This window comes from Saimiri boliviensis, chromosome 1, assembly GCF_048565385.1.
Source record: "Saimiri boliviensis isolate mSaiBol1 chromosome 1, mSaiBol1.pri, whole genome shotgun sequence".
Taxonomy (NCBI): domain Eukaryota; kingdom Metazoa; phylum Chordata; class Mammalia; order Primates; family Cebidae; genus Saimiri; species Saimiri boliviensis.
The window spans coordinates 266,567,081-266,586,452 of record NC_133449.1 but is presented as its reverse complement, the minus strand read 5'-3'; the positions used below and the strand labels follow the sequence as shown (position 1 = coordinate 266,586,452).

The window sequence follows — 19,372 nt, the reverse complement described above, 5'->3', positions numbered from 1 at the left end:
TCTACATCTACAAGGCAATTAGAAGTGACTAAGAAAGAACATATACTATTGAAAACCACAAGAATTCGGTGTCAAAAAATGAAGTTGTCAAGGTTAAAAATAATAGAGTTAGCTTGATCCTGGTTAGGATAAAGACTCAGACAGGGTGGAAAGATGGTTCCAGGAGCCAGTGCTGAGTGTTGTTCTGGTGGCGGGGGGAAGGCAGAGCCTAACCTGATGAGATGCCCTTCTACAACAGGATTTATGGGAAATAAATAAATGAACAAAGGGGGGAATATGACCTGGGATTTGGAGTTAGATTGAAGTAGAGTGTTTAGTCTTCAATTGCCCCTAAGATAGGAGTGGAGGGGAAGGGGCAGCTTCCACTTGAGTTAGGAGGTACTTAGAGAAGGCCAAGGCCAGTAAGGGAGGCAGACAGCACATTCTGCAGAAGGCTTAGGATGGAATGGTGTCTGTTCATGGTTGGCTGGTTCTTAGTGGAAAGGCTGGTAGAGATGCAGTGTGCGGCGGGCATGGGGTGAAGACAACACAGGCAGCAGGAGGGATTCCACTGAGTGGACCAGAGAGTGGAAGAGAGGATTCCTCAAGCGTTTGCACTAAGGACAATGATGTGCACCCACGATGAAAGGGGTAGAGGTTGAAGTCACACAATACTGAGGGCAAGAGGGCTGGTCTTCCCATTGGTCTGGGACATTCTGACCACCAGGGTCCACAACCCCACTGCCTGGCCTCATGACAGAGCTGGGCTTAGTCTGAGACTTAGGACTATTCAGAGTTGTCTCCCAGGCACTCAGTACCTTGCTGGAAGTAAAGCCTTCCACATTGTCTGGGTGCAAGGCTGGATTTCCCTCCCATTGGCACCCTGTACTTCTCTAATATACAGCTTCTCACACTGCTGAGAGACCATTTATTTCACTCATATGCTCCATAGTCTTAGTCCTCCATGGGGGCTTAAGAAGCCTTGTTCACACATGGGTCCCTAAGATGTGTCCAATGCCTGGCCCATGGCAGGCTCTTGATGGAGTTTGCACAGGACCTGCCCTCAGGAGGCTCACAGTCTCCTTTCTTCTTGGGTTTCTCAGTCCTTAAAACTATTCACACTGTCAGAGGGCAGAGGGTGGGAGAACAGGAGCTACCCAGCTGAGAGAACCCCATTGGCAGTGAGCTGTCAGTTATCCGACAAGCAATACAAGTGTCCCTAGAAGTGACAGAGATATGATTGTCTGATAGCAAAACTCCAAATTCTGTGACTAGAGCTAAATCGCTGCTGTTCCTTCCTCCCTCTTCCATCCTGGCCATTATTATCACAGCTGCAGAAAGACTTATTGTCCTGGTGGGCATCTCCATGCCAGGGCCATGCTTCTCCCTTACCTCATACTTTCCCAGAGCTACACTGTCTTGTAGCAGATAGGAGTCTTGCTGAGTCTGGGACTAAGATCCAAAAACAGTCACAAGGGACGTCAGAGATCAACTCTTCTAAACTCTACATTTTTACAAATAAGGAACTGAGCCCCGAAGGAGAAATGATTTGCCCAAGACCACGTGGCCAACATCAGGCTCACCTGGCCGAGTCGTGCCTTCCCACTCCATTCCCTGTCACCTGTCACTGGGTCCTACCTGCCAAGTCCTTTGATGCCTGCAGAGCCCCTGGCCAGGCACTGCAGTCGGAGTCTTTCGATGGGGTCGGTGGCTGTGGCGAGCTTTTTCTTGGCCTGGATCGCCATCTCTCGGTCATGGCGCGCTGTCCCTGCCATCTGATGGGGGAAGCCATAGCATGTTAGCAGCGTCCAGGCCTCGTCACTGCCTCTGGCTGGGCAGGGTGACAGCAGCCTCACTGCGAAGGAAATATACAGCCTCCAATTTTTCTCTATGCCAACTGTGTGCCTGGCATATTTATAACTTACTTATCTGGTCCTGAGGACATCTTGTTTCTCTAGCCTAAACAATAGTCTTAAATATATCACCATTTCCCAAGGTGCTTTGATCTTTCTGAAGCCCTCCTCCCTCTATAAAAGAAGCCCAATTTCTCTGTACTCTCTTTTTTGAACCTACCTTGTATGCCATATTATTTTATATAGAATTTTCCATATTCCCTTGACCCTCACATTCGATATTCTCCTCTTTGGTCTAGACCCTGTTTTTGTTCCCTCTGTCTTGAATGAGATTTTCAGCACTTGATCCTTAATGATTTGTACCAGTAACGGGTATGGTCTCCTTGGTTCACAGGTTAGTGCTCACTAACACCTAACAATGTTCTCAGGATGGGTGCAGTAAAGTGCTGTCTCCTGAGTAGTCCCCAAGCAACATACAAACTCCCGTAGCCACACTCAAGCTCTCAAAACTTATGCAGCAGTGGGAAGAGCAATGGGCTGGGAGCCTGGAGACCCGGGTTCTAGTCCTGACTTTTCAATCCCCACCCCCCAACTCCCCCACCCCTCACCTTCATCTGCCTAGAAACATCTGAGTGAATTTCACAGCCTGTATTTCCTCCTCTGTTAAATGGAAGGATTGGATAAGATGGTCTTTAAATTCCACCCCAGCTTCAAAAAACACTAATTCTCATGACACAGTAAATGGAGCATTCTAGAAGTTACTTTAATGTGAGTTGTGAATGAAAAGAATGAGAGGCAAGCGGCTTGAAGAATGTGCAAAGAACAGCATGCAAGGTGCAGAAAAAGAAATTATTAGAATATGGTTCCTCCCTGGCTTCAAGTCTCCCTCCCCGGCCAAATTCTGGCACTTCCCCAAAGTGCTACATTAGGACGGAATTGTTTTCATCAAAGACAGCAACCCGCAGACTCACAACCTCTTCTATGCCAAGACTGTTGTTCTCCTATACAACCTGAAAGGTCTCCCCCACAGGTACTCATTATTTGACATTTGGGAACAGGAATCTCATCAAGCCAATGACTGGGACCAGGATAGACAATCCAGAGTTGCACACACTTAACATGGCCACTTTCTTGCAGCCTCCCCTGAGCCCATGTACAGGATCCCTACTTCTTGCCATGTATCCCGATTCCCAGTATGTAGGTGAACATGGAAGGAATTCCTTTCTGTTCTCTTGAACCTTCAGTCAAGAAAGAGACCTGTCTAGGTCTCAGCTGCTTTACCCCTCCTTAGCTTTGCCTAAAGCTACACAGTCTTCCTCTGCTTCCTCCGGCACCTAAGAGAGGTTCCCTGGAATTCCAGACAGTGTACTGCTCTTAGAGACTTCCATCTCCATTCTTGCCAGGCACACACAAAGAGCATGTTCCAATTCTCATCTAACAGGGACACCTGCAGCCCAGATCATGGCCTTCCTGGCAGCTTTACCTTTCTTATAACTGGTGTTTGCTTATTGCTGTTTTGTCCTGACCTCAAGCTGACAATTCCCAGAGCTCATTTCCAGCTTCAGCACTAGCTCTCCCCTCATTAACAGCCCGAATCTTGAGCTCATGAACAAGACTATCAATTCACTCATCTAGCCGTCTCCTACAGCCTTACTCATCCTTGAATAAGCCATTCTCTTGCCGTGACCATATTCTGCTAGTGGCATGAGCCCCATCCCCACTCCAACTCCTATGAAAGCAGGAACTGGTGTCGACGACATGCCCTTCTCATTCTCTAAACCCACCTCAGAGTCTTGATCCTTCCCAGGACCACCATTGTCTTTGCTGACCTTCCGCCTTGCTTCATGACACTTGTCCAGTGGTTGTCCCCAGCCACTCACCTCTCATTCTCGTTTCCCATGACATCTCCCCTACCTTATCCACTGTATTCACTTTGCTCTGGTTTTTCCCTGCCATCCATGACAGCAAGTGAGACTTAACAGACTAAAAACCAGTAGTGGAGAGATAGTGAGATCTGGCTCCCAGATCTGGGACAGATTCCCAGTGGGACCCTCTTTGCACACCTTTAGAATAATATTAAAGGCATTAAGAGTATCCCCACTAGGTAGTAAGCCTGTATCCAGTTCCCACAAAAACCCTGCGAGCTGAACTGAAAACAGAAACTCAAACAACTGCTCGTATACCCATGTTTACAGCAACATTATTCACAGCAGCCAAGAGGTAGAAACAAACCCTGTGTCCATCGGTGGATAAATGGATAAACAAATTGTGGTATAGCCATGCAATGAAATCTTCTCCAGCCATAAAAAGGAACACAGTACTGATAGATGCCACAATGTGGATAAACCTTGGCTACATTATGCTACGTGCAAGAAACCAGACACAAAATGCCACACATTTTACGATTTCATTTGTGTGTGATATTTGGAATAGGCAAATTCATAGAGACAGAAAGCAAATTAATAATTGCAAGGGACAGGGGAGGGAGGGCCAGTGGGGAGTGACAAAGTTTCCTTTGGGGGTAATGAAATGTTTTGGAACTTGATATAGGTGGTGGCTTATCAACATTGTGAATGTAATATACACTTTAAAATGGCTAATTTATAATATAAGAATTCATCTCAATAAAATAAAACCGATGTGCATGTTACCAGCTAGATTTAGTTATTCCATAATTATACATACTACAAAGCATCATGGTGTACAAGATAAACACATACAACTTTATCTGACAATTTAAAAAAATACTGGGCACATGGGCATCTTGGTAAATTAATGAAAGACAAAGGAAAACAAGCCCATGAGCTAGTTACTACTATTATTGGTATTTCACAGATAAAGAAATTAGGATGCAGAGAAATCACAAAACTTGCCCAAGTCACACAGAAATGTGGCTCACAGTAATCCACACACTGTTAGAACGTAAGACCCTTGAAGATCCTCTAGTTCAACTTCATTTTGCAGATTTGGAAACTAAGCCTTGGGTTGGCAAAGTGACTTGCCCAAAAGTCCTGGCCAAGACCAAAACAGAGGGTTCCTGATTCCCAAGCCAGTCTCTTTCTGCTTCATCATGTTTGTGGTTTGTGAAATGATGTGTAAGAATCTCAAAGCACAGTTTGATGGTGCTTTCTCGTAGGAAAGTAGGATCGAATCCAGCAAGGCAAGAAACAGTGAGCCCAGTACCTCAGGCTGTCCGGCTGTCTTGAGGCTGACCTTACCCAGTGATGATGTAGGCAGTTTCTTCTGGAGTCTAATTTGATAAATTCCAGAGGGAGGGGGGTTGGGGAGTCCATTCTCTCCTGCTAGTCTACCATGAAACTTGAAATGCCCTTAGTAACCATCCTTTTTCATCATTCAGTCACCCAGTTCACCAACTGCTAGCTAAGTTTATTGTACTCCTTTCAAGGCACTATGCTGGGACAGAGTGTGGAAGCGTGAGGAATTTCTCAGAGGAGCAAGCACTTGAATAGCCTAGAGTCTTCATTAGTTTGAATCCTGATCTCCTTTTTTGAGCAGAATGGAAAATATAGTTTACTAAGCACCGGGGCTTTTGAGGAAGACAGGATTGCACAGGATCGCAAGTGAAGGAGAGAGATGCTCAGCTTTGAAATTTCAATAAAGGAGCCAGGCACCACCAGGGCAAGAGTCGGTCCCCAAACATATGTCACCGACTTCACAGCAGTGCACATTGTCTCTGCCACAGAAGACCCTGTCTGAACCTTAAGGATCCGTCGTGGTGACAACGGAGCGCATCGGGGTGCAAGGGGAGAAGAGGCTGCGCTCCCGACGCACGTGGCCGCAGCGCCACCAAGTGTTCTCAGGCGTCTGCACACGTCCCCCGCCAGGCGTGCGGTTCAGTCTCTGCTTTCCACACAAGTCTACTAAGTGCTCAGAAAGTCACGCACTCTGCCAGGGGTAGGATGAAAGAGGGACCAAGACAAGGCTTACAGCTGGGGGATGCAATCACAAGAGGACGGTTGGCTTACCTGGCCTGGGAGTGGGACTTTCTGAGGACCTCTCAGGAGGTGATGTCTGAGCTTTCATCCTAATGGAAGGTGGTGGTTATTGAGGCTGGGAACGCGGTGAATAGAAGAATATTTTAGGCCTGGCGCAGTGGCTCACGTCTGTAATTCCAGCACTTTGGGAGACCGCGGTGGGCAGATCACCTGAAGTCAGGAGTTCAAGACCAGCCTGACCAAAGTGGAGAAACCCCATCTCTACTAAAAATAGAAAATTAGCCAGGCATGGTGGCACATGCCTGTAATCCCAGCTACTTGGGAGGCTGAGGCAGGAGAATCGCTTGAACCTGGGAGGCAGAGGTTGCAGTGAGCTGAGATGTCGCCATTGCACTCCAGCCTGGGCAACAAGAGCAAAAGTTGGTGAAGAAGAAGGAGGAGGAGGAGAAGGAGATGATTTTATATAGCAGGTGTACCAACTACTTAGACCAAGGTGAGAGAAAAAGCAGTATCATTACGAAAGTACAAGTATCTCAGTATGGTTGGAGAATAGAGGTATAGGTGGCAGGGGGAGATGAACAGTCATGGAGACTCGGAGGGAGTAGGGAAAGGGGAATGTTAGGTAAAAAATGAAACTGACCAGGAGGGCAGCCACCAGATCCCAAAGATCCTGGGGTGCCAGGGTGGGGTTTGGATTTCGAGAGCAACAGGAGACCACAAGCCTTCTTTAAAAAAAACGGAATGGCCATTTGCATTGTAAAGTGAGAAGAACGGATAAGAAGGTGGGACAGGCTAGCCAGCGGGAGACTTGTTTCCAGCTATGCTGCCTGGACAGTGTGGAGGGGAGGAAGACATACAAGATGGCCAGCGGCAGAACGTGCAGTTTGAGGGAGAGGGCGGACTCAGGGCTGGCATCCAGAGTTCTTGCTTGCACTCCCCACCCCCACCCTCCAGAAACCTGGAGATTTGGGACAGAGGCAGAGTGGAGCCACAGTAGCATTGGTCCCATTAAGGCTGTCTCATTCCACTGTCCTTCTGGTGCACAACCGACTGCCACGCCGAAGCGTTCTGTCTGCCTGGATTTTGCAAATTATTGTAGGAAGGATGTGGAAAGCTGAAAATGCGTGGAGTCTGTATCTTCATGGTTTTCTGTATAAGATTCAGGGACAGATTTAAGTAGACCCTTAGAAGAGGGAAATGCTTTAGCCATAGCCTGCATCCACTGACTTGTCTTTGCTGCTCCCTGATGGCAACAGGCTGAATTACAGCTCTCTCTCTTCCTCTTTGTCCCTCTCTCTGTCTGCAGCCAACTGCTGCAAACACAGAATTGGACCTTATTGCTGAAGAGGCAACCCCAGAGATCATTGATCCAGACACCATAAGGCACCAAAGCTTTCACATCCTCTTTGTTGCAAAATCCAAAGGAAACTTCTCACCTCATCCTCCAAGAAACCCTTCCTCCTTTGACTTCTCTGACACTATATTTCTGGTTTTCCTTTTTCAGGGAAAAGATAGTTTCTTGAAAGAGCCAAGGGAACTGAAACAGGTTTAGTTAGCTCGGATGAACTTTAGTGAAGAGCAGGGTTAACCTGTGTTAAAGTGGAGAGGGAGGGACAGAATTAGGTAAATAGAAAGTGGCAGCAAATGTGGCATAGGGAGCAGAGGCGAGATGTACTTGAGGAGGAAAAGGGATGTGCAGTCGTGATGGCTGGACTCGATTTTGCCAGGGCAGTCTTCCTTTGCACCCCTCTGCTTGGGATGCTGAGACACGGGGACAGCAGGTACTATGAGGAAGCTGTCCCGCTGAGGAAGTCCTGCAGGTGCAGCCCTGTGACAACAGCAGCCAACTGCAGAGCAGTCCAATTGTTCTGAGCATGTGTCCCACCTCTCAACGCTGTTAAGCTCATTTTTCCCAAAGCCATATCATGTCATGATCTTTGCCTTAAGAACATTGTTAGGCATTTCTGTAATTGTTAGACACCTGTGCCATTACATCAGCTATTTTCAATAGCAAGGAACCTAGGGTTGCTCTAATGGTTCTATGTACTTTTAAAACATTCTACCATGGGGAGAGAAGAAAGGAGAAAGTATAGAGTAAGCAGCTGTTGATGAGGCTTGTAGGGCATCAAGCTAGTTCCGAAAAATTAAAAAAGATTTGCCTTCTTTTAAATTCTCATCCAAGACAAAACATTGCCCATCTCTGCTATCTCAGGCTTGATCCTGAGCACCGAGACCAGTCCCCCATGGGGATGGGGAACTTGATGTGCTTTTTGCTTCTCTGTCTGTACTTGGAAACTGGGGTTAAGATTGAAATTTTGATTAAGGACTCAATGGACCTTCTAATACTTGAAATGTCATCCAGGGATGGGGAGAGATATACAACAGACCATGTCTAAAGGCAATAGATGGAAAAAATTAAACTGTCTGCACTGACTTTAATCCATTCCATAAACTAGTTATTACTACATGGTAGATGGCAAAAATCCATAGTTCCTCAGTAAGTTTCCCCTTAGAAAATGCCCCTCTAAAATAAATATTGCATTCCAGATGTCTTAGTACAGTTGTGCTGCCAGCACAAAATGCCATAGACTGTGTAATTTATAAACAAGAGAAACCTATTTCTTGTGGTTTTGGAGGCTGGGAAGTTCAAGATCGAGGTCCAGCAGATTTGATGCCTGGCAAGGACTATTCTCTCTGCTCTCTAGATGGTGTCTGGAACTCTGGGTCCTCCAGAGGGGACAAATGCTGTGTCCTCACATGGCAGAAGAGACAGAAGGGCAAAAAGGGGCTGAACAATTTGCAAAACCACTTTTGTAAGCACCTCAATCTCATTCAAGAAGGAGGAACCCTTGTGACCTAACCAACTCCTAAAGACCACACCACTTCACAGTATTATACTGGGGATTCAGTTTCAACATGAATTTCAGACATTTAAACCATAGCACTGGGTGTTGAGTTTAGCCTAGCAGGTGGCCAGGAAGTGAATAAATAGTGATGTCCTCCCCTAGAAACTGAAATTGAAGACTCAGACAGTTTGAAGACATGGTTTCTGCAGTACACAGAATCCTCTGAAGAGTGTGTGTCCATATTGTCGACATCATTAAGAGTTGCTTCACGGAGCCCATTTGAGCTCAAGTCCATTGAACATGCCCTTAGCACCACTAGCTGTGCAAGGCACTGTGCTAATTCTTCAGGTGATGATTATAGAGATGTGCTTCTCAACTGGGTACAGTCACCCCCACCCCAGGAGACATTGGATGATCCTTCCTGGGAGACATTTTTGGTTGCTACAGTGGAAATAGGGTAGCGTATTATTGGCAGCTAATGGGTAGAGACCAGGGATGCTGCTATACATCCTGCTCAAGATGCACAAGATGGCCCCTGGCAACAAAGAATTACTAGTCAGAGATGGGTGCAGTGGCTCACACCTGTAATCCCAGCACTTTGAGAGGCCAAGTCAGGCAGATCATGAGGTCAGTAGTTCAAGACCAGCCTGACCAACGTGGTGAAACCCCATCTCTATTAAAAATACAAAAATTAGCCAGGGGTAGTGGCAAACTGCTGTAATCCCAGCTACTCAGGAGGCTGAGGCAGAAGAATTGCATGAACACAGGAGGCAGAGGTTGCAGTGAGCTGAGATTGCACCAGTGCACTCCAGCTTGGGCAACAGAGTGAGACTCTGTCTAAAAAAAAAAATGGAATTACCAGTCAGAGATGTCGACTGAAGTTGAGAAGCCCTGCTATAGAAAAAGACCTGGACCACCATGGGCGCTGTTGAAACACAAAGATGCCCACAGCCCTCACCAAGCACAGAAAATTAGACTCTCTTGGTGTAGATGCTGCAGCTGGGCATTTTATTGTTTTAGTTGGTTTTCATGTATACCTAAGTTTGAGAACATAAGCTATAGGAAATACAAGGTCACCCTCTAGTAAGAGTAAGGCTTTATTATAACACAACACAGGGCAAGATAATGTCATGAAGAGAAGAGGTAAAAATACAGCTGTAACTATGCTGGGGGCCAAGCCCTAGGCTAAGGACTTTATATCCATCCACACATTGCCTCCGTGTGTGGCAGATTCTATCAGATATGACTGCCCTATTACAGGAAGTCAGCAGAGACCTGAAGAACCCAGGTCACCTGCCTGAGAATGTGCCACTAGGGAGTAGAAGAGCCAGGGCTGAGCACAGTTCTAAGTCACTGCATTCAACAAATACGCTGTGATGTTGCTTAAAACTGATAAATTGCCGACCAGGCATGGTGGCTCATGCCTGTAATCCCAGCACTTTGGGATGCCAAGGCAAGCAGATTACCTGAAGTCGGGAGTTCTCACCAGCCTGACCCAACATGGAGAAACCCGTTTTCTACTAAAAATACAAAATTAGCCATGTGTGGTGGCTCATGCCTGTAATCCTAGCTACTCGGGAGGCTGAGGCAGGAGAATAGCTTGAACCCAGGAGGACGAGGTTGGTGGTGAGCTGAAATGCTCTCCATTGCACTCTAGCCTGGGCAACAAGAGCAAAACTCTGTCTCAAAAAATAAATAAATAAATAAATAAATTGCTTTGGGAACTAAGAGAAGGTCCACGAAATAAGAGATTCAGGAAAGGAAAAGCTTCAGGGAAAAGATTGTTTGGAGTACTGTTAGATTTCATGCCGCAGAGAGTGAGGATGGCAGGGCAGTTCAAAGCCGGGCCGCTCACAGGCCCTAAACATGACCCCTCTCCCATCCCAGGTCCTTGCTTGGGTTTTCAAATCGCTAAGGCTCAGTGTAAATACCTTCTTGTTAAGATGAAAAATTTTACTTAGTCTCTATCTCTTACAGCAGCTGTTTTTTTCTGTTTGTCTTAATTAAAATGATGTATGAGGCTTTTAAAATCAAACTCAAAACTCCTACATGGAGTCTTTCATACCATTTACTATTTTCCCACAATATATTTTTAAAATTTTTTTCTAAAATGTATGAATATATGAAACACCTGTTTTCTGTTTGGATTGCCAACTTCCACATACCATATAAAATATGACAGTACTTCATCTATTCTTAAGTGACATGGCATACTATAGAAATAAGATGTCACTGAAGTCTGGCATCTGACCACATTTTCTCTCGCATCAACATACGTTTTCTCAAAATGCTTAAAGTGCATGTTGCAGCCGCCATCAACAGGCAGGTTTGCATAGAGCCCATTTCTGCTAAACTATAGCCTTTACTTTTTTCTACTGATCTTTGAGATGTGAATTCTGTCCTTATTTTAATGTTTGTGATATGGTACATTTTAATAATCATATTTTATAAATATCATTGTGACAAAGTGTACTTCATTCATATTTCATTATATTCACTGAACCAGGGTTAGGTCTAGGGCTAAGTAAGAGTAAAGCACAGCGCTTAAAGAGGCACACAGTCTCAGAATCAGGCAAATGTCAACCCTACACTTGCCCAAGCCTGAGAACAAATGTCTCCCTTAAATAGTGCACCCTAAACACCTACCTTGCCTCACTCTAGTCTTGGTTCTGCATTAACATGTGTTTATTAAGCACCTAGTGTGTGCCATACAAGAGGAATGGATGAGACAGCCAAGCTTCCAACCCTTGGAAGTCTACATTCCTAGAAGTAGTTTTAACTTTATTAAATTTGAATTACAACTAATTTTTTAGACACTGCCATCTGGCTGAGGGAAATAGGCAGCTATTTCTTTTTTTCTCAGCTGTAGTCCACTTTCTACTGGGAAAGCACAGGAACCAGTTCTGGCCAAAGAGACCCAAAGGAAAGTGCTGAGAACCCTGAAATATCTCTCTCATCTTTTTTGCCTTCCTCATGCTTTGAGTGAGGATGTAATATCTGGAGCTATGGCAGCCTCTATACAATCCTGAGGAAAGGGCCAAGGGAATTATATCCATACCAATTTAGAACCCTGACATCATCAAGCTGCTGAATCAATGTTGGCAACTTCTCGACTTCACAATCCAGTCTTATAAGCAACATCATCCCTTTGTATTATCTGTTTGATCTGTTGTTGGTCAGGTCTTCAGTCACTTGCAGTCAAAAATATTCCTAAGTGATACAGACAGCAAAAAGCTAATTTCTGCAATGTTTGGGCTGACCTTAAATATTGACCTTTAGCTGGGTAAAATAACTAGCAATCCAGTGTGAGGAGAGACTCAATTACCCTGGAGAATCACAAGGAGAAAGAAAGTCACTCCATTATAACCTCTTCTCTGCGAAGAATTTTTGTCAAGTAGCAGCTTCTCCAGCACTTTGAGTGTGAGAGTAAAATAAGCATCTTAGCATAATATTCAAGAACCCATGTAACTGACACAATGTGGTTAAAAAAACAACAGCAGCAACAACAACAACAAAAAACCCAAGTTTAATAAAATACAGAGGCCCCAAGGTTACAGGGTCCTTGCCATAATCAGCATCCACTGGGAATGTGACGCAGCATACACTCTCCCAACAGCTCTCTCCTGCTGCCTTCTCCATCTGGCTTTTCCCTTTGCTGTGCCTTGAGTCTCTGGGGTTTTTACCAAGAAATAACTCACAATCTATTCTGCGTTAAGTCAACCTGCTCGATGCAATATCTTAAAGAAACAAGGTAAGAAGCTACCTAAGCTATGCAAAGGTAAGCAAAGATTTAGCTGGAGTGCAAAATAGAGAAATAAATAAACAAATAAATAAAACCAAGACAAAAGAAAAACAAAAACTTTTGCTGGTTTCAGTGGCTATGCTTTTAAGACCAACCAGGTTAACTTTCGAATATTCCATTTTTGCCACGAAGTCGTGACCTCAGATTATTATTTCAAACCCACTGCAAGGACAGAGCCCACTGGTGTATCTTCTATCACCCTTTTAGATGCAGGTAAAGCCAGAGCTCTGGTAAATATTTGCCCTTTTGGAGCCATTAGTCACCAAAATCACTTAGTAACTATCTTGCAGTCCCTTAGAATGCATGCTTCTTTTGGAGTCATTTGTCTATTTTAATGTTTACTTTATGGCCACTTAGAAATCTAGCCAATTATTTGTATCCTAGGTGTTGTTAACGGACACTTCCAGAAAACCAAAAAGTGTTAAGGGATAGAAATCCAATGTCCTAGTGACAATGTCAGTGTGAATCAGCATATCAGTTATGAATTGTATCCAGTGACTCATAATAGAAACAGGTCATGTCTCTGAAAATGATAGAGATTTACTTTGCTCTTATGTGAAAAAGAAGTCTGGAAGTACTTCAAGTAGTCATCGGCATGTCCAGACACTACTATCTTTCTACCCCAGCACAGTTTTTATCCTCAAAGTTGTCTAAAGGTACTTAATAGCCATACCAGCTCCAGCTATTACATCCACACTCCAAGCAAAAGAAAAGAAAAAGGGCAAAAGGCAAGAAGGATGTTCTTCTCAGCTAAATGAGCCCTTTCAGAAGATGTTCCCAGAAGATTCACCCAATTCCTTCTATTTAAAGCTGATCTGCCACTTCAAAGGAGTCTGGGAAATCCGATTTTTGGCTGGATACTTTGTCACCCTCAAGGTTCTGTTGATAAAATATTAAGTCAGTGGCTATTGAGGAGGCAACTTACAGTTTCTGCCTCCATTGGCAGAAGGAATATTGCTATTCAAAAAATAAGAGTGTGAGCATGTCTAGATCAGCTTATGTCACAAAACCGGGAGGAGCCTGAAGCTTTGTAAACTTCGGGAGCCACTGGATCACTCCGATGCAGCAGACTAAGGAAAGCCCTGCGGCCAGATGTCAACACTTTGATGGTTTCTCCTTTTTCACCTGTGTCCACCCAAAGCAAATAAGGCTCACTTTTACATGGGCAGTTATGAAGGATGCCCTCAGTGCAGGCAAACATAAGCTAAGATTATCTAGGCCCCAGACATCAGACCACACCCCTTGGGCCAAATTTGGCCCTCCCCCTGGTTTTGTAGATAACATTTTATTGGAAAACACCACATACGTGTGTTTATATATTGTCTGTGGCTGCTTTCACATTACAACTCAAAAGTTGAATAGTTGCATCATAGACCTTCTGGACCATGAAGCCTAAATTTCTTACTCTCTGGTCCTACATAGAAACAGTTTGCTGACCTCTGGGACTATGCAAAAGATAAGAACAACAGCAACAGGAAACATTTACTCCACACTTACTCTGTCTCACGTTCTCTGCTAAACGGATTGCCTGCGTGTTGCAAGTTTTCCACAGTCCATTTGTTTAAAGCAGAAATTTGTCCGGCATAAAGTCAGTGTTGATAACAATTATTATAGGTTACAGACATAGCTATATCACTTTTTATAAAATAAGGAAACTGAGGTACAAAGAGATTTCAAGGTTGTCTCAGTTCACACATAGGTAGCAAAACCAAGATTCTGAGCAGGGTCTTTTGCTCTGCCAGTTCCCCGGCAGTCTGTTGTAAATTATCCACAACATCTCAGAAAATGTTCCTATTTTTTTGTTTGTTTGTTTGTTTGTTTGTTTAGATGGAGTTTCGCTCTTGTTACCCAGGCTGGAGTGCAATGATGCGGTCTCTGCTCACCACAACCTCCACCTCCTGGGTTCAGGCAATTCTCCTGCCTCAGCCTCCTGAGTAGCTGGGATTACAGGCACGCGCTACCATGCCCAGCTAATTTTTTGTATTTTTAGTAGAGACGGGGTTTCACCATGTTGACCAGGATGGTCTCGATCTCTTGACCTCGTGATCCACCCACCTCAGCCTAAAGTGCTGGGATTACAGGCGTGAGCCACCGTGCCCAGCTGTGCCTATTTTTTAAATAAGAAATCCCTGCAGTCACCACAGGACATTCATTTATAAAAATTGAGTAATTGAGTTCAAAGCAAACTAAGAAAGAAGGACTGATGCTGTTTGTTACCTCAGAGTGTTTGCCTGCTCCTCCCTCTGTGTGAAGAACACCTGTCAAGGCTAGAGGGGTAACTGCAGAGGAGACACACACTAAGCAGAGCTTCCAAAGGAAGTAAGAAGTGCTATCGTCCACCTCTCAACCAAAGACTGTCCTTCCTCTCAAGCTACACTTTATATCCGGGAAATTTTAATTCTACTTGACTTTAGCTTACAAGAAAATACACAAGAATTTTAAAACTATTTTCAGATTGGAAGAAAAACATGATGCTGAGTGGAAATGGAATTATAGCTAACAATAGGGGAGACAATCTTCTCCACAGAATATCATGAATGGAACAAATTATCATGAATGGAACAAATTTTCATGAGCATTAGGAATCTCATGAGAAGCCAACACATGGCTATTTCTACAATTCAGACTCTTATAATATCATCTTCTCCCAAATGCCAATCTGTTGACTTGTGAAATATAGAAAACTGCTCTTGTGAACCTGGATATGTTTTCTTTATACAAAGCTGTCTGATATCAGCATAAAGAGCAAAATTTTACAAGGAAAATTCTTATTTCATTCATAACGAGATTAAAGCAACAGTTGATGCCAAAAGTGTTATTCCACAAGCTAAACACCCTTACTCCTTGCTCTTGAGCACCTCACCACCACCTCCACAAGTTACGAGAAGACGTTGCCCCTCTTGGGACCAAGTGCACCTTCCATGCACAAACACCCAGATTTTCCTCTATTCCTTATTCAGTTATAAGCCTTCTCATCTTGATCGACCTCTGAACAGCAGTCATCACTCTGAGCTGAATATTGTTTGCCCATGTGCTTCTCCTGAACCATTCCCCACCCACATCAGTGCTACAAGAGGTTGACTTCCATGAACTGTATTAACCACACTTCCTTGCTCGCTGGCTTTCAGTTAGATTCCACCACTTGGTGGCAACGGCAGAAGATAGAGGAGAGGAGGAGACAGGAGGCTGGAGTATATTCCTGCAAATACACTCTTCAGTAAGTCACTGTTAACCTGACTGCCAACTTCAGCAGTCATTAGCCCTTAGTTCATTTCTCCCAACAGCTGACTATTGGCCATTCTTCCTCTTTAACACCCTTTCTCTCAATGGCTATAAGTCTAATTTTTTGTCACTCCTCCTCCCTCCTGGATCTGTCCTATTTGTTTCTTCCTTGTCTTCACCTGCTTCTTAAGTGCTGTTTCTCAGGCTTCAGTTGTCTATTCTCTTCTCACTATTTCACTATCCCATGGCAATGTCAGCCATATCCCCTGATACAGTGATGACTACCAAATCTTTATTCCAACATCGCCGCTCTCTGGAGCCAGATTTCTCACAAAATGTGCACCTGGATGACCTACAGACACTTCCAGTTTAATCTTCCAGAACCAAATTTATTATCTTTCTTCCTTACTCCTTGCTTCAGGAAACAGCAATACCATTTACCAGGGTCATTACCTGGCCATCATCCTATGTGCTTCCTCACCCCTTACATCCAATTAGCAGCTAAGTTCTGTACAGTTTCACTGTCTTAACCCATCCTGCATTTCCATTCCCTCATCTCCATCGCCACGGATACTGACTCAGCCCAGGACATGGTCACCCCTCATTTCCACCATTGCAACTGTCTCCTAACTGGTTCCCTGCCCCTAGCTGTGCCCTCTCTACTTTGTCTTTCAGAAGATTGTGTGAGCAATCTTTAGAAAATGAAAACATGAACTTCACGATCTAGTTTAAGACCCTTTGATGGTTCCCCATCGTATGTAGGTAAATTGAAAATTCTTAACATTGAATTGATGCATTGGCCTTCCTATGTCTCCAACCATTTCTAGTAATTCTCCATCCATTCAAAATCTATGCTGCCTCTCTACTCATTCGCATTCCCCAAACACACGATAGCATGCTATATCTCTGTGCCTTTGTACACACAGTCACACTTTCAGAAACACTTGCCTTTCCTCTTGGCCCAGAGAAGTCCCACCCATCCTTCCATAGTCATGTGGTGAAGTCCAAATAGCATTCACATTGCACAACGACATAATTCATGGTTTTCAGAATTATCTGCCCTGCTAGACAGAGTATAAGGTCCTTATGAGCAAGGGCTGTATCATTTGTGTTTTCTGTCATCACATTATCAGGGATTAGCAGGATGCTATTAGATTGCTATTATAATTTATCATTGCTATTGCTACTGGGTAATTGCTATCAGAATATAAATACAAATGTATGCCTGAAATTCAAATCTCAATATTTAAAACTTTCAATAACAAAATAGATTTTTGTGGTTGTAGGGTTTGAGGGGAAAAAAAGTTAAAAAAAAAAGAAGAAGAGAATTTGATTTATTTAATATAGTTTAAATGCTCCCCAGACCAAAGGCAATAGAGATGGATGCCTGGGTCACTGGTGTTGTCTTTTACTGAGAACGTAAAGCACCCACTCAAGTTTCTGATGAATCAAATGAACTATCTGATATAATTTTTGAACAAGCCATGTAAGTAAAGTTTAATGAGCATTCTGATATGTATTCTGATTCTCAGTTGTCAGTGTATAGCAGAAATAGCATAAGTTTAAGTATCAGACAAAGCAAGGTCTGCATGAAAGTTCAAATGTTTTATTGTTTTGTGACTTGGAAATGTTGAACCTCCGTGAAGCTCAGTTTTATCAGTGGTCATCAGGATCGATATAGCAGTTCACCTAAACCCTTCACACACAAATACCTAGTACCTAGTGACTGCTCAGTACTGTATACTTCCTTCTCCTTTACAGAATGAAATTAATATTTGTACATTTTTAGCTAATCATTTTTTTTGCAAAGATTACAAAAACCTTTCCCAGTACCAAGCTCTTTCCTCTTTGCACTGACAGCCTAGTGATGGCTTCTCCAGTCCAAGAACTCTCAACAAGTTTCAGGCTTTCTTTTTAGAGAGTAACATCTACTGTCTTCTTTTCTTGGCTAAGACAAACTAAGAAAAAAAATCAAATCATAGAATAGATAAAAAGCATTGATTTACCTTAAATGCTAATCTGTTGCCACCAGTTTCTTTAAACTGAAACTATGGACGCTCTCTCCTGCATCTAGGAAAACTGGTCCCTCCCAAGCCACCTTAGCCTCCTCCCTCTTACCTGTCTTCCTCGGAGGTCAGGGTCCACTCTCTTACTATTAATTGGATGGCCTGGAATCACTGCTGCAGACTCACAGTCTGATTGGCTCAGCTCACTGCCAATCTCTATTCTGGTTCTGCCTTTTCTCAAGTTTACACTCTTGTTGCCTAGGAAATCTCAGTGACTGTGGAAGCTCAAGCCTTTTGCTCTTGGGAGGGAAGCCAGCCGGAAGTTTTGCTGCAATGGTTTGGTTTCTAGAACAGCATCAGAACTTGACTCCCATGTTTTGCAAGGTAGCATTCAGCACATTGTCTTCTTTCTTTTAGAAAGTACCTTCCTGTCCTTTTGTTTTCCCCAGAAAGCTTACTGCTAGAGTGCCTCATTACCAGGTGAGACTTTGAACCACAACTCTTGGGAGCAGGCGGGAGTAATTATAGGTGATTCAAGTTTCTCCCTCCTCTGCATTTGCAGAGGCTCTCATTCCTGCTGTTTTCATCCTTGGCTTCTTCTCTTCTTTTCTTTCTTTGTCTCTTTTTACTTCTGTTTTTCACATGTTCCCTGGCAGTTACTTCTCCAGATAAGAAGAAATCTAGGGCCTGATTGAGAGGAAAAGACCTACGTTATGCTCTCTTTCATTGTGTATCTATGACATCTATGCTACCCTTGCCATTCCCACTCCTGCACATCCTGCAGGCAGGTATAATTACTGGGATTCAAACCTTACATCTCTCTCTCTCTCTCTCTCTCTCTCTCTCTCTCTCTCTCTGTCTGTCTGTCTCTCTCTCTCTCTCTCTCTCTCTCTCTCTCTCTCACACACACACACACACACACATTGCTGTATATAACATGATCCTGGCTGTATGCAACATCCCTAAAGCATGAGAACTCACAGAACTTAGTAGATGCCAGGCACCCAGCTCTGCAGACTACCAGGCAAGTTCTTTCATGGATTTGGCAAGAGGTTGGGTCCTTTCCTGTATCTGCAGGGAGTATACGTAGTAGCTATTTCATCCTTTTATCTGAATTGTCTGAAGACAATTTCAACCCCATAATTAAGCAATTAGAACTATGGTTCTTCCAGGGCAACCTCAGCTCTCTAATGTTTTCTTTTCAGTGGTTTAACCCACAAGATATCAAGCATTTGAAACTTTTAAGAAGAAACTTAATTCCATCTGAGAATGCAAAAGCAAATATGAGGCACAAGCATTGAAATATGAAGTATTTCTTGAAAACCACCTACCAGAGATTATTGATACAATAATTTAAGAAAAGAGTTCAAAGATAAAAAACTAACAAAAAAGAAACAGGAAAGGGGGTGCTATGGACAGCATGATGGAACCACCACGCAAGCCCTCAATAGTCTTCCTCCAGGCTGTGTCAAAGAAAGTAAAAAGAATGCAATCTATGGAGTACTTAAGCAACACTTTTGCTTGTTTCTGCGCTAGCACCTGGTGTAATTCTAAGGGCTTTACCACAGTTTTCAGATCCAGTTCAGAAAACTGGATCTGGGTTTGTGGTACTGAGTTTCTGACATAACTGATTATATTTTATGGCATAAGGCTTTTTTCCATTGGTAAAGAAGACAATGATAGTCTATAGCGTGATGTGGTAAAAAGA

At 43.7% G+C, this 19,372-nt stretch overlaps 1 protein-coding gene across 2 annotated transcripts in view; it reads right to left on the bottom strand.

The window, feature by feature from the left end:
- The window catches only part of CAPSL (calcyphosine like), a 28,376-nt gene extending 9,411 nt beyond the window's left edge, over positions 1-18,965 (bottom strand). For both annotated transcript variants that reach the window (XM_039469204.2, XM_039469212.2), the window contains exons 1-2: positions 17,665-18,965; positions 1,618-1,754 (exon numbers count right to left, since the gene is read on the bottom strand). In XM_039469204.2, the coding sequence (XP_039325138.1) occupies positions 1,618-1,754 (137 nt within the window). In that variant the 5' untranslated portion in view covers positions 17,665-18,965. The remainder of the gene's footprint in view (positions 1-1,617; positions 1,755-17,664) is intronic.
- Positions 18,966-19,372: the final 407 nt, after the last annotated feature.